Source organism: Equus quagga, chromosome 14 (genome assembly GCF_021613505.1).
Source record: "Equus quagga isolate Etosha38 chromosome 14, UCLA_HA_Equagga_1.0, whole genome shotgun sequence".
In the NCBI taxonomy this organism is placed as follows: Eukaryota; Metazoa; Chordata; class Mammalia; order Perissodactyla; family Equidae; genus Equus; species Equus quagga.
In genome coordinates, this window is record NC_060280.1 from 94,975,199 (window position 1) to 94,987,098 (window position 11,900).

The 11,900-nt window shown below is 63.5% G+C and overlaps 1 protein-coding gene across 6 annotated transcripts in view; it reads left to right on the plus strand.

The window, feature by feature from the left end:
• The window catches only part of NFIC (nuclear factor I C), a 53,534-nt gene that overhangs the window by 38,516 nt on the left and 3,118 nt on the right, over nucleotides 1-11,900 (plus strand). For 3 of the 6 annotated variants that reach the window (XM_046637461.1, XM_046637460.1, XM_046637463.1), the window contains exons 6-10: nucleotides 8-132; nucleotides 4,515-4,640; nucleotides 6,238-6,422; nucleotides 6,893-7,041; nucleotides 9,023-9,108. In XM_046637461.1, the coding sequence (XP_046493417.1) occupies nucleotides 8-132; nucleotides 4,515-4,640; nucleotides 6,238-6,422; nucleotides 6,893-7,041; nucleotides 9,023-9,108 (671 nt within the window). The remainder of the gene's footprint in view (nucleotides 1-7; nucleotides 133-4,514; nucleotides 4,641-6,237; nucleotides 6,423-6,892; nucleotides 7,042-9,022; nucleotides 9,109-11,900) is intronic. The other 3 variants (XM_046637462.1, XM_046637464.1, XM_046637465.1) reach the window with 3 other exon arrangements.

Genomic DNA, 11,900 nt, shown 5'->3' on the forward strand with positions numbered 1-11,900 from the left:
GCCTTAGGAGCAAGCGGCACAAATCGGGCTCGATGGAGGAAGACGTGGACACGAGCCCCGGCGGCGATTACTACACCTCGCCCAGCTCTCCCACGAGTAGCAGCCGCAACTGGACAGAGGATATGGAAGGAGGTAGGGCTGGCGGCGGGGGCGGAGCCGGCCTTCCGGTCGTTCGGGGGGGTGGGGGGGGGGGGAAACCGCGGCGGGGACTACGTATCCCGGTAGGCACCGCGCGGGCGCCGGGGAGCGGGAAGCAGGCCCGGAGCCGCGGGGCCTCCTGGGAATTGTAGTAGTGAGGGCTGCGCGCGCCTGAGAGGCAAGTCCGGATTCGCGATCCCGGAGCTCTTGGGTTCCGCTCGGGCGGGGGAGGGCGGAGACTACCCGTCGGCCGGCTTTCCTGCCCTCTTCCTTTTAGGGCGTCATCTCTGTGGGGTTCCTGACTCAGTAGCCATTCTGATCGACAGGGGCCTTCTTCCTGGGGTCCGACGTAGACTGTCCTCTATAGGGTCCCCGCCAGAGGGTCCCGGGATGTAGGGTCCCTTTTCACTGGCGTCCTCCCGGGAGGGAGTTTCCTTTTTGCGAGCATCTCGTCCCCATGGGACCTTCCTCCCTGGGATTCCAGATGTCCCATCACAGCGGCCTCTGCCGGGGACACTTCGTCCTGCTGCTCTTACAGGGTCCCCTCCAGGGCGTCTTTCTCCTGGGGTTCCCATTCTGTAGGGTCGGCCGTCCCATACCCAGCTCGTCAGCATCCTTTGTCCACTTACCGCCCCCCAAGGGCCTTCTCCAAGATCTCCCTTCCACGGATCCCCGTCTCCACCGCGGTCCTGCCCCCCAGCGGGCCGGTGCCCGTGACTTTGGAACCGTGTGACCCTGGAAGGGCGCCCCGCGTCCCTCGGATTCTTGGTGGGGTCTGTGCCCCACAGTTTAGGAGCATCTGTCCGTCCCGTCTCCCTTTTTGAGGGTTCACCCTAGGGCCTCACGTGGGATGTGAGGTCCACCAGCCCTTATGGCTTCCGGGGACGCCGCCCCTCGGGGCCTCAGTTTCCCTATCTGTAGGATGGAGACATTGGTACCTGCAGCACCCACCTCGTGGGGTTGTCACAGGGACTAAGTGAGTTAGTACATTCGATGTCCCTAAAGCAGGCCTGGCGCATACTAAGCACCCCATAAACCTTAGGGTTTGTTTTTTCTTCCCTCCTCATCGCTGTTAACACAGGGTCTGCTTCCTTATAAAGATCTGTCTATACAATGTGCCCCACCCACAGGATTCTTGAAAAGCAGTATAACGTTACAATCAAGAGGGCAGCGTGAGGCCCGGGAGAGACCTGGGTTCGAATCCCAGCTCTGCCGTTGACTCGCTGGGTGGGCTGTGTAACCTAGGGTGGGTGACTTGACTTCTCTGAGCCTCGGTTCCCTTGTCTCCAAAATGGGAGTGATAAGTCACTCTTCTTTCGGGGTAGTAGAAGGAGGAAATGACAGAATGAGCACAGAGTGACGGAATGGCACATGTGTGCCCAGGAAGGAAGAGAAAGTTTGCTTTTGGTTTTTTTTGAGGAAGATTAGCCCTGAGCTGACATCTGCCGCCAATCCTCCTCTTTTTTGCTCAGGAAGACTGGCCCTGAGCTCACATCCGTGTCCATCTTCCTCTACTTTATATGCGGGACGCCTCCCACAGCATGGCTTGCCAAGCGGTGCCACGTCCACACCCGGGATCCAAACCAGGGAACCCCGGGCCGCTGAGAAGCGGAATGTGTGGACTTAACCGCTGCGCCACCGGGCCGGCCCCAAAGAGAGTTTGTTGTTGGTCGTGTCTTTATAAAACTCTCATCTCTTTGAGTCGGTCTGTAACACATCTGGTTGTGCCATTTGAGGTCCAAGGTGTGGTCTCCCAGAGCAGGCACCGTCTCTGTTTGTTAGGCTCTGATTTATTGGTCAAAGTGTCTCTGTGGTTCTTTGTCGGATTTGTCTCCTAAAGACGCCGCATTCAATAAGCTGTAAGTTTGATTGTGAGAAACAGAAACCCCGAAAGGACAGTGCATTTCTCTTGCAAGTAAATGTCCGGCCATCAGCAGCCCTGGGCAAGTGGCATGTGAGGGACTTAGGTCCCTGCCTTCTGCTCTACCGAATGTTGTTTGCATTCCCAACTTGTGGTCCAAGATGACTGCTGGAGCTCCAGCCATCACGTCTGCATTGCAGCCAGCATGGAACAAGAAGGGTCAAGTCTGGGCCTGTCTTCGCTGTTTAAGAGTAACTCTCAGATCATCTACCTACCTGTTCTGCTCATCTCTCTGCCCCTGAATTACCCATGTGGCCGTGCCCTGCTGCAAGGGATGCTAGGAATTGTAGTCTTGCTTTGGGCAATTGTGTGCCCAGCTCAAATTCAAGGGTTCTGTTACTCGGGAAGAAGAGAGCAGAACTTGGGGGATGGTTCACGTTTGCCTGGTCATTTATGGATGGGGGACAGAAAGCAGCTGTCGGGAACGCTGCAGCTGAAGGGCCCATGTGCCCCCAAAGTGTGTCCTGTTGAGAGTGGAAGGTGCCCCGCATGGGGCCACTGCAGTCCCCAGAGGAAAAATGATAGCCTTAAGCCTTGGATTAGAAAGAAGCAAAGGCCGGGAGTAGCGAACCCAGCTTCCAGTTCAAGAGGTTCAAGAAGGGACAACTGATTTATACAGGAAGGAAATGTGAGAGGCCCCAGGGCTGGGTCTGACCTTCCTGTCCTGAGAATGAAGCGGCCGCAACCGGGGAGGACAAGGAGGAAGCCCTCCCGGGCCCCAGTGTGAGGTGGGGAGTCACAGAGCTGGAAGGGAGTGTCAGAGGGGGTCTGTCCCCCTCCAGCTTGCACTTGGTTACCTCAGGTGACGGCAAACTCACTCCCTCCTATGGGTTTCATCCTCAGGGTGAGCCCATACTGTGTGCCTGTCCCTGCCTTCCAGGGCTCACAGCCTAGTGGGGGAGACGGACTTGGATCTCCTCTTCTCCATGCTTCTCCCCCTCCCCACTCTACTCCCCCTCCTCCCCCTGCCTCCTGCCTCCTCCTCCCCCTCCTCTACCTCCCCCTCTCCCTTCCTCCTCCCCCTCCTCCCTCATCCCCTCCTCCTCCCCCTCCTCTCCCTCCCCCTCCTCCTCCTGCTCCTGGCTTCCTCCAGCTTCCTGTCTAGACAGCTACCAATTAGTTGCTCATTAAGAGGCTTAAGCTGATTACGCCCCTCCCCCTGTTCCTCTGTGGTGGCCGCCACGGGAAGTGCTCAGTGGACTGTGTGTCTGGGAGGGGCAGAGGCCTGGGGTGGGGTCCATGGCAGCCCCACCCAGGCAAGAGCTCCCCCAGCTGCACCCCTCGGCCCCACACACCAGCCTCCAGGTCTCTGCCTGTCCTGTTCCTGGCCAGAAGCGCCCTTTCTCCCCTGCCACCTCCTCCGAGGCCTTCCCTGACTACACCTCCCCTGCCCCCGCCCCGTGGGGCAGGAAAAGGCACCTTCTGCTCAGGTCCCAGAGTGCTTTGCTCTCGCTGCCTCTGTGGCCCTCTCGCAGGGGACACAGCCCCCCCAAGGGAATTATAATACGGGGTGAAGCTGGCAGCTCCCATCTCGCTCCTCTGTCACCCGGGGGTCTTCCCCCGTCTCTTCCTGGACTCGGGGGCTGGCGGGGGGTGAGGGGGGTTGAGTCCAGGCTGCCCCACATCTTAGTCCTGTGGCCTGGGGCAAGTGACTTCCCCCATCAGGGCTCAGTCTCCACGTCTGTGAAGTGGGGGGACCCCTGTAACTGCTGAGTGGGACGTCGTGGGGGTGATGTGAGAGCAGGCTCCCACTCACAGAGGGTCCTCACTCAGGTTCGTTCTGCCCCCAGGGGACACCGGGCCATGTCTGGGGACGTCTGTGGTTGTCACAGCTCCTGGCATCCAGTGGGTGGGGCCAGGGATGCTGCTCGACCCCCACAGCACCCAGGACGGCCCCCCAGGGAGTGACCCGGCCCCAATGTCACAGCACCAAGGGGATCCTGGGCTGTGTGCTCGGGGCCTCCCACCTGCCCGGGCCCCGGGGGTGGTTCTCTCCCGGCCTCCCGCCTGTCCCAGCTCCCGAGGCCCAGCTTGGCCACCAGGTCCGGGACATCCAGGCGGCCAGCAGGGCCTCTCGGGGTGGCCCAGCCTCCAGGCCCAGCCGGCAGAGGCCCAGGCAGCGTTCCCCTCCTCCCAACGGGCCGGGGACAGTGTGAGTTCCAGGTCACGCTTCCTGCCTACCGTGGGGGTGTCCCGGGTGCCAGTCCCTGGGGGACCACCTGCCCCATCCCAGCGACAGGCACTCACACGCAGCATCACGCATGCTCAGAGCTGTCGAGGGCAGAGGTTTGTAACAGCAGAAGCCGATGGCAGCCCGAGTGGCTGTCTGTGTGTCCCTCTGTGCAGTGGCTCCCGGTCCCCCACCGCGGGCTGCTGGGGGAGGGAGAGGCAGGGCCAGGGGTCCTGGGAGTGGAGCCCCGCGCAGGCCCGTGACCCTCTGGTTCCCCCCCTACAGGCATCTCATCCCCAGTGAAGAAGACAGAGATGGACAAGTCGCCTTTCAACAGCCCGTCTCCCCAGGACTCGCCTCGCCTCTCCAGCTTCACCCAGCACCACCGGCCCGTCATCGCCGTGCACAGCGGTGAGCCCCACGGGCCCGGGCGGGGGGCGGCGTGGCCCCTATGGCCAGGGAAGTCCCACTGGCTGTGTGACCACAAGTCCTATTGCGACAGCCGGGCGAGAAAGCCTGGAGGTGCCTCGGTGCAGAGTACCCGGGCCTGGCCAGTCTCTTTGGGCCTCAGTTTCCCCTTCTACACAAAGAGGAGGGGCAGCCCGGGGCTTGTCCCTCAGTCTCCTCCCCTTTTGTCACACTAAAGAGACCCGCAGACAGACCTCGGGGTCACAGAAGGAGGTGGACACCCCTGACATGTGGCTGGACACACACGAGGACACACATGGGCCACACATGGTATGGGGACGCTCCTGGACACGTAGACACATTCCCAGCAGGCAGACAGACTCCAGCCACCGCAGGGTGTGAGCTGAGCTGGTCGGAGGGCACCTGGCCCGCTGTTGGCTCGGCTGTCAGTCGGGCTCATAAGTGTTCCCTCCCGGGGCCATCCTTGGGACTGAGTGAGTGAAATCGCGGTGAGAGCTGGACCACCGCCTGGTACCATTGAGGATGGTCCCGACTCAGTTCCCCACAAGGGCAGATACGTGCACGGGGACCCGGCAGAAATCCAGACAGCGCAGCCAGTCAGACCAGGAGCCAGCGAACCAGGTCCCTGGTACCTGTGCTTGTCAATAAAGTTTTATTGGCGCACGGCCCATGCCAATCGTTGACATGTCGCCTGTGGCAGCTCTCAGGCCACGAGGCGGAGTGAGTGGCTGCAGCAGAGACCCCGTGGCCCCCACAGCCCCAAATATTTACCATCTTGTCAGGGGTGGAAGAGAGAGAACGAGAGAGAGTGACCAGAAATGGACACAGGGCTTCTTTTGGTGGGGAGGGGGCAGGGGAGAATGTTCTAGAATTACAGAGCGAGTGTATTCAGTTACTACATTGTTTAGAAAAACAAAAAAGCAAACAGCACACTAGAGTATTACGCAGCTGTGAAAAGGAGCAAGGCCCTGACACGGCCGCAGATGGATGGACCTGAAATGTCCAGAACAGGCAGATCCACAGAGAGCCGGCTCGTGGGGGCCAGGGGCTGGGCAGGGGGTGGGGGTGATGCTGATGGGGACACCGTTTCTCTCCAGGATGATGAGAACGTTCTTTGAGAGCTCATAGTGATGGTTGCACAGCTCTGTGAACGCACCAAAAACCAGTGACTCGTACACCGTCAAAAGACGAATTTTGTAGGATGCAAATTAGATCTTAATTTATAAAAAATAGCAACCACCCGGCGCTTTACGCAAAAAGCTAGCTGAGACCCAAGTGAGGTCTAGACTCGAACCCTGGGCCCGCCGCCTGCTTGCTGTGTGGCCTGGGACTGGGGTGTGAACCTCGGGCAGCCATCGTGTCATGCTCTGTTCAAATAGACAAGGAAACAACCAGGCAGGGGCCCCGGGCCCGTGGGGCTGCGCTGGAGGTCCCGTGTGCGGGCATGTGGTGACCCCAGGGCCTGGCCCGTGCGGGCTGCTGGGCCTGCTGGCGTTTGTAGGACGCGCCCCCAAACCCTGTGACGCGGAGCCGAGCGGCCAGCGCGACCGCCCCGGTGACCGGCTTCCCGCCCCCGCAGGGATCGCCCGGAGCCCGCACCCGTCCTCGGCCCTGCACTTCCCTACGACCTCCATTCTGCCCCAGACGGCCTCCAGCTACTTCCCGCACACGGCCATCCGCTACCCGCCGCACCTCAACCCCCAGGACCCGCTCAAAGATCTCGTCTCGCTGGCCTGCGACCCGGCCAGCCAGCAGCCTGGACCGGTGAGTCTGGGGGCCCCGGCGCGTCGCAGGTGGCCCCCCCACCCCCCGAAACGGGCAGCCTTTGCCTCAAACGGTGGTGTTTTCGTGGACGACGAGGGTCCCGGTGCCTCGTCGGAAGTTTCCAGGTGTTAGAGCTAGGGCTGCGGCTCGGGCGGCTTTTGCCACACTCCCTCAGTGCTCAGAGCCATCGGGGTTCTGGAACCGCCAGCAGGTGGTTGATGAGGATGTCCCAGTGGTGCCCGAGGCGCGTGGACGGGCCCCGTGAGGTCGAGGGGCGTTGGCATCGCGTGCAAGGAGGGAGACGGGGTACATGGTGGCTCAAGACGGAGAGGAAGGCGGTGTGGGCCCAGGATGCTGGAGGCCCACGGGCAGCCGCCATCCCCGCCACTCTTGTCCTGGTGGCCCCAGCCTGGCCACGGCCCCCAGGCCCCCCCGGCCACCTTAACCGCCTGTCTCTCTGTTCCCCCCAGTTAAATGGAAGTGGTCAGCTCAAACTGTCCAGTCACTGCCTTCCCGCCCAGATGCTGGCCCCCCCCGCCCCCCGGGCTGCCGCGGCTGGCGCTCCCCCCCGCCGCCAAACCCACCTCCGAGGGAGGATGCGCATCGCCGACCTCGCCCTGTAAGCACTCGGGAAGCGGTGCCCGCGGCCGGGCGGGCGTCCCCGAGGGCCCCTCCCCTCCCAGCCGGCCGTGCGCCCAGGCGAGTCCGGTGGGTCCCCACAGAGAGACCCGGGGCCACGTGGTCAGGTCCCTGCGGGGCCAAGGCAGCCTCGGGGGGGCAGCAGGACGAGTCTGGGGTCTGCTCCCTGCTCGCTAAGGGGCCTGGTGCCCCCGTGCCCACCCTGGGCCTCAGAGCCCTCCCCTCACCCCAGCCGCTGGCGGGAGTTGGAGATCTCAAACTGGCAGCCCGAGGGCCAGCCCCAGCCCCCGGGTGCCTTTTGTTCATGGAAAACGAGAATCTGTCATTGTTTTAAAATCGGAACATTTCTCATAAAAGTTCCAGAGTTCTGGATTCTGGGAAAGAAACGGCCTCTACAGGCCTGGTTCCTGCCAGTGACCCGGGCTGGGCCGCGCCTGTAGACGGGACAGTCCCTGTCTGCTCCCCGACCCCAGGAGGCCACTTGGCCTTCTAGAACTTTCCACTCTCTGGATGTGGTCCAGGTGGTAGCTTGGTGGAAGGCCCTGGCTTGGTATCCTCACCTTCTAGAACTTTCCACCGTTTGGATGTAGCTCCGGGTTACACTCGCTGGCCCCTCGTGCACCCCAGTCAGCTGGGAAGCAGCTCCCGGCTCCCCATCCTGGGGTCCACCCCGTCGGCGGGGGCTGTGCCCCCAGCCTCTCCCTGGACCCATGAGCAGGCTTGGGGGAGCCGTCCACCCTCTGCCGGGCCACCGAGCCCCCCCCGTCCTTCCGGTGCCCAGCACCCAGGGTGTCCGCTGCCTCGAAGGCTGAGCTGCCGGGGGGGTCCTGGCAGAGGGTCTCAGAGCCCGCGACCTCTCGCCATCTCAGTCTGCCCCTCGCCCCCCAGTGAGACTCCCCCCAGCTGCTCCATCTGGGCCCCATCCCCCCCCCCCCTGTGCCCCCCCCCGCCCCCCCCCCCCCCCCGCCGCCCTTCTCCCCCGGCGTCCACTGCCTGCCAAGCCCAGGGGCAGCTTCCCGCTATCTGAACGCCAGACACAGTGCCGGGCGCTGGGCTGAAATCCTGTGTGACCTCAGGCAGATGTCCTTCCCTCTCTGAGCCTCAGAACTCTCAGCCGCAAAACGGGACCATCATGGCACCCAACTCGTGGGCAGCAGGGAGCAAGTCGGGGAACTCGATGCGGAGTGGGGGGAATGTGGAGCGTGACATCGGGCGCACAGTGGAGTCAGGATGTGGTGCCGACTGTCACGTGCCTCCCTACTTTCTTATCTGTGAAATAGGACATAAGCGTGTCGGGCTGTGTTGAGGCCACGGAGGGTTCAGTGGGCTCACGCCTGGTGCCCGGCATACAGGAGGCGCTTAATAGATGCGGCCTCAACGCGGATTTCTTCTTCTTCTCCTGCACCGGGCTCGTGGCTGCCGCTCCTGCCTGCTTCCCCCGCAGCCGCCCCCATCACCCCCGCCCGGCCGGCCGAGAACCCTCGGGGACCCTCCTGAGGACCCCCAGCCTGTCCCAGGCCCGGCCCCCCGGCGGCCCCAGTCGTGAATTATTCACTCACGGACAAAGTGTAATCGCCGGGCTTTGGACATAAATAAGTAAACGTCGCTATAAATATCGCATCACCGAACCGGTCCTCCGCTCCCTCCGGGAGGGCAATGAATAAGTAAAGCGCCTCCATAATTCATGGGCCGGGACGCGGCTGGGCGCGGTGGACCGGGCAGGAGCGCCCTGAATAATTCACGTGGCTTCTGCATCCTGCATCTCTCGGCGGGACCCCTGGCCCGCGCCCGTGGGCTCCCCGAGTGCCGAGACTGGCCGGGGGAGGGCAGCCACCTCGGAGGCGCCGGGCACTGGGCACGGAGGCCCGGCTGTGTGACCCTGGGCAGCGGCCGCCCTCTCTGGGCGCCCCCGCGCGCGGCCCTCTCCGCTAACGGGCTCTCGGTCTCTCTCCTCCTCGCAGCCTACTCTACGCCCGGCACGTCCCCTGCAAACCGTTCCTTTGTGGGATTAGGACCAAGGGATCCAGCGGGCATGTATCAGGCACAGGTAGGGGCCGTGAGGCCGGCTGGCGGGGGGGGGCGGCGGGAGGGCGCACAGGGAGAGGCCACCCCGCAGCCGCGCCCCCAGCACGGCCGGCGGCCACTGAGCGTGGCAGGAGGCCAGCCTCCCATCCCCTCCCAGGGCCTTGAGCCCACGCCTGGGGATGCGGCAGAGCTGCGTGGGGCCGGGGTTGTCACCAGCCCGGGCCCATTGTGCAGACAGGACCACTGAGGCCCGAGGAGGCGAGGGGATTTCCCCAGGATCACCCAGCGAGGCAGCCCCAGCTTCCAGCCCCCCAGCCTTTGTCCCTTCCGTGCCGCCGGCCAGAGGGAGCACAGGGGAGGAGGGCAGGGAGTGGCAGGGGATTCTGGGATGCTAGGACAGGTGGGGAAACTGAGGCAGCCTAGGCGAACGTGTGGGCTCCCACCCTCCCCCCCCAGGCTCCAGCCTGCCAGGTGGGGAAGGGCTGGCAGAGGCGGAGTTGGCGTTACTACTGCTGAGTGGGCGCCAGGGTGGGGGAGCGAGGCAGCCTAGGACCAGACAAGGAGGCTCAGAGAGGAGGAGCGAGTTGCCTGAATCTGCACAGCAGTGGCAGGCAGAGCCTCGGTGGCTCTCAGTGGCCTCACCCTCTCTGCCCATGTGTCCCCAGCACCGGCCCTCGGGTCAAGGTCCACATCTGGATTGGCAGACAGTGCCCGCGGGTGGTGGCTGGACCCCCAAGCCCCCTCACTGGTGAGGGCCGTGCCTTCCAAGGCCCAGATGTGCAGGGAAGCCAGCTGGGGGCTCCCCAGCTTCTCCCAATCACTGGAACCTCAGAGCACGGGCATTTATGGGGTCCCTTGGGGCCACGTTCTGAGTCTCCCGCCCCTGTGGAGGGTCCCCTACAGCAGAGTCCCGGGTGGGTTCAGGGAGGAAGTCCCCTGTCCTCAGCTGAGCCCAGAATCAGCCAAGCGGACCAGGCCCAAGGAACCTCCTGCCGCAGCCTGGCTCCCTGGGGACCCTCCGATGCTGGCCGGGTGGCTGCTGGTGGCTCAAGGGGGCCAAAGTGTGTGGGGAGGACCCGGCCGTCCCCTCCCTCCCTGCCCAGGCCTCAGCAGGGGGTGCTGGGGTCAAGAGACCAGGTCCTGCTTTAAACCACTCTGAACCTTGGTCTCTTCTTCTAGCCTTGGGTGCTTCCCAGGGAGTCTGTGAAGGGCCTGAAGCTTAGGGGACCAGTTTCATCCGGAAAGGGCACCAAAGGGCCAAGGTCGCCCCACACTCCCTCTCATGCCCCAAATATTAAGCATTCTGCCTTTCAGAGCTCCGGCCGAGATCCAGATGGGGGGAGGGGGGTCATTTTGCCAGGGTCACCCAGCGAGCTGGGGCAGCCCCAGGACTCCCCGCTTTGGGTTTTGGGTCCCCCACGGCCCCCCTCTCTAAATCCTGGCGTGGATGCCCCTGCCCAGCAGTACTCAGGGGACCAGGCCTCTCCCCTCCCCCACATCCGTCTCCTTCATTATCAGCCTGGGGCGAGGGGGGGGGGGGGGGGGGCGGCGACCCCGAGCCGACCTCCTGGAAGGGGAGGAAAACCGAGGCAGGCACGGGCAGCACCTTTGGTTCTCTATGTTTCTCATCATCCCTCTCCACCAGCAGCCGGCCAGGGACCCAGGGAGGGTGGGACAGGGCTGGCGTGGAGGAACTGGGGGAGGGGGCATCCGGGGCTCTGCCTGGGCGAGGAGGGGGCGGGGCATGGAGCCCCCTGGCGTAGGCTGGCCGGGCAGAGAAGCGTGAGAGTGTCCACGCAGGGGGCTCGGCACCGACCAAGGCTGGGAGTGGTGGAGAAACAGCTGGAACGGGGAAGGCCTCAACTGTGGGGCCACGGGGAGCCACGGAAGGGTTTAGGGTGGGGGGGGCACAGCCTGGTCTGGGAAGTGCAAAGAATTCTCTGGGGCTGGTGTTGGGGGGCAGGAAAGGGAGGTGGCAGATTGGCAAGAGGCTCCCAAGGGAGCCCGGCTGTGGGGGAGGCGAGGCTCCCAATCTGGGTGAACGGGGAGGGCGGTTCTGGGGGAGGACACTGCTGGCCCTGCACAGGCCCGACCATGGGTCTCGGACTGAGGGCGTCCCAGTCCTCGGGTGGGGTCAGGCACCCCAAGACCCGCAGACCCTGAACGGAGGGAAGTGGGGAGGAGGAAGCCCGGAGCCCCTGCCCCCTCCCAGAGCCCCTGCGCAAAGGGCTCAGCTCTTGCTTGCTCGCTCGCTCGCTCGCTCGGAGGCCTCTGCTTCTGGCCCAGTCAGCACTTCTGCCTCCGCCTCCTTTATTCCTGGCGGTTTGCCTTCCTCCGCCCCCTCCTCCAGCTGCAGCCGCTTCTCTCCCTCCCCACGGGCCCTTCCATCTCCTGCCTCCCCCGTCAGTGCCCCTCCCGTCAATATTCCCTCCCCTGATCAATATCCCTTGATCAATCCCCTCCCCTGATCAATAGCCCCCATCAATATCCCCTCCCCTGATCAGTATCCCCTCCCCTGATCAATAGCCCCCATCAATATCCCCTCCCCATCAGTATCCCCTCCCCTGATCAATAGCCCCTGATCAATAGCCCCTCCCCATCAGTATCCCCTCCCCTGATCAATATCCCCTGATCAATAGCCCCTCCCCATCAGTATCCCCTCCCCTGATCAATATCCCCTGATCAATAGCCCCTCCCCATCAGTATCCCCTCCCCTGATCAATATCCCCTGATCAATAGCCCCTCCCCATCAGTATCCCCTCCCCTGATCAATATCCCCTGATCAATAGCCCCTCCCCATCAGTATCCCCTCCC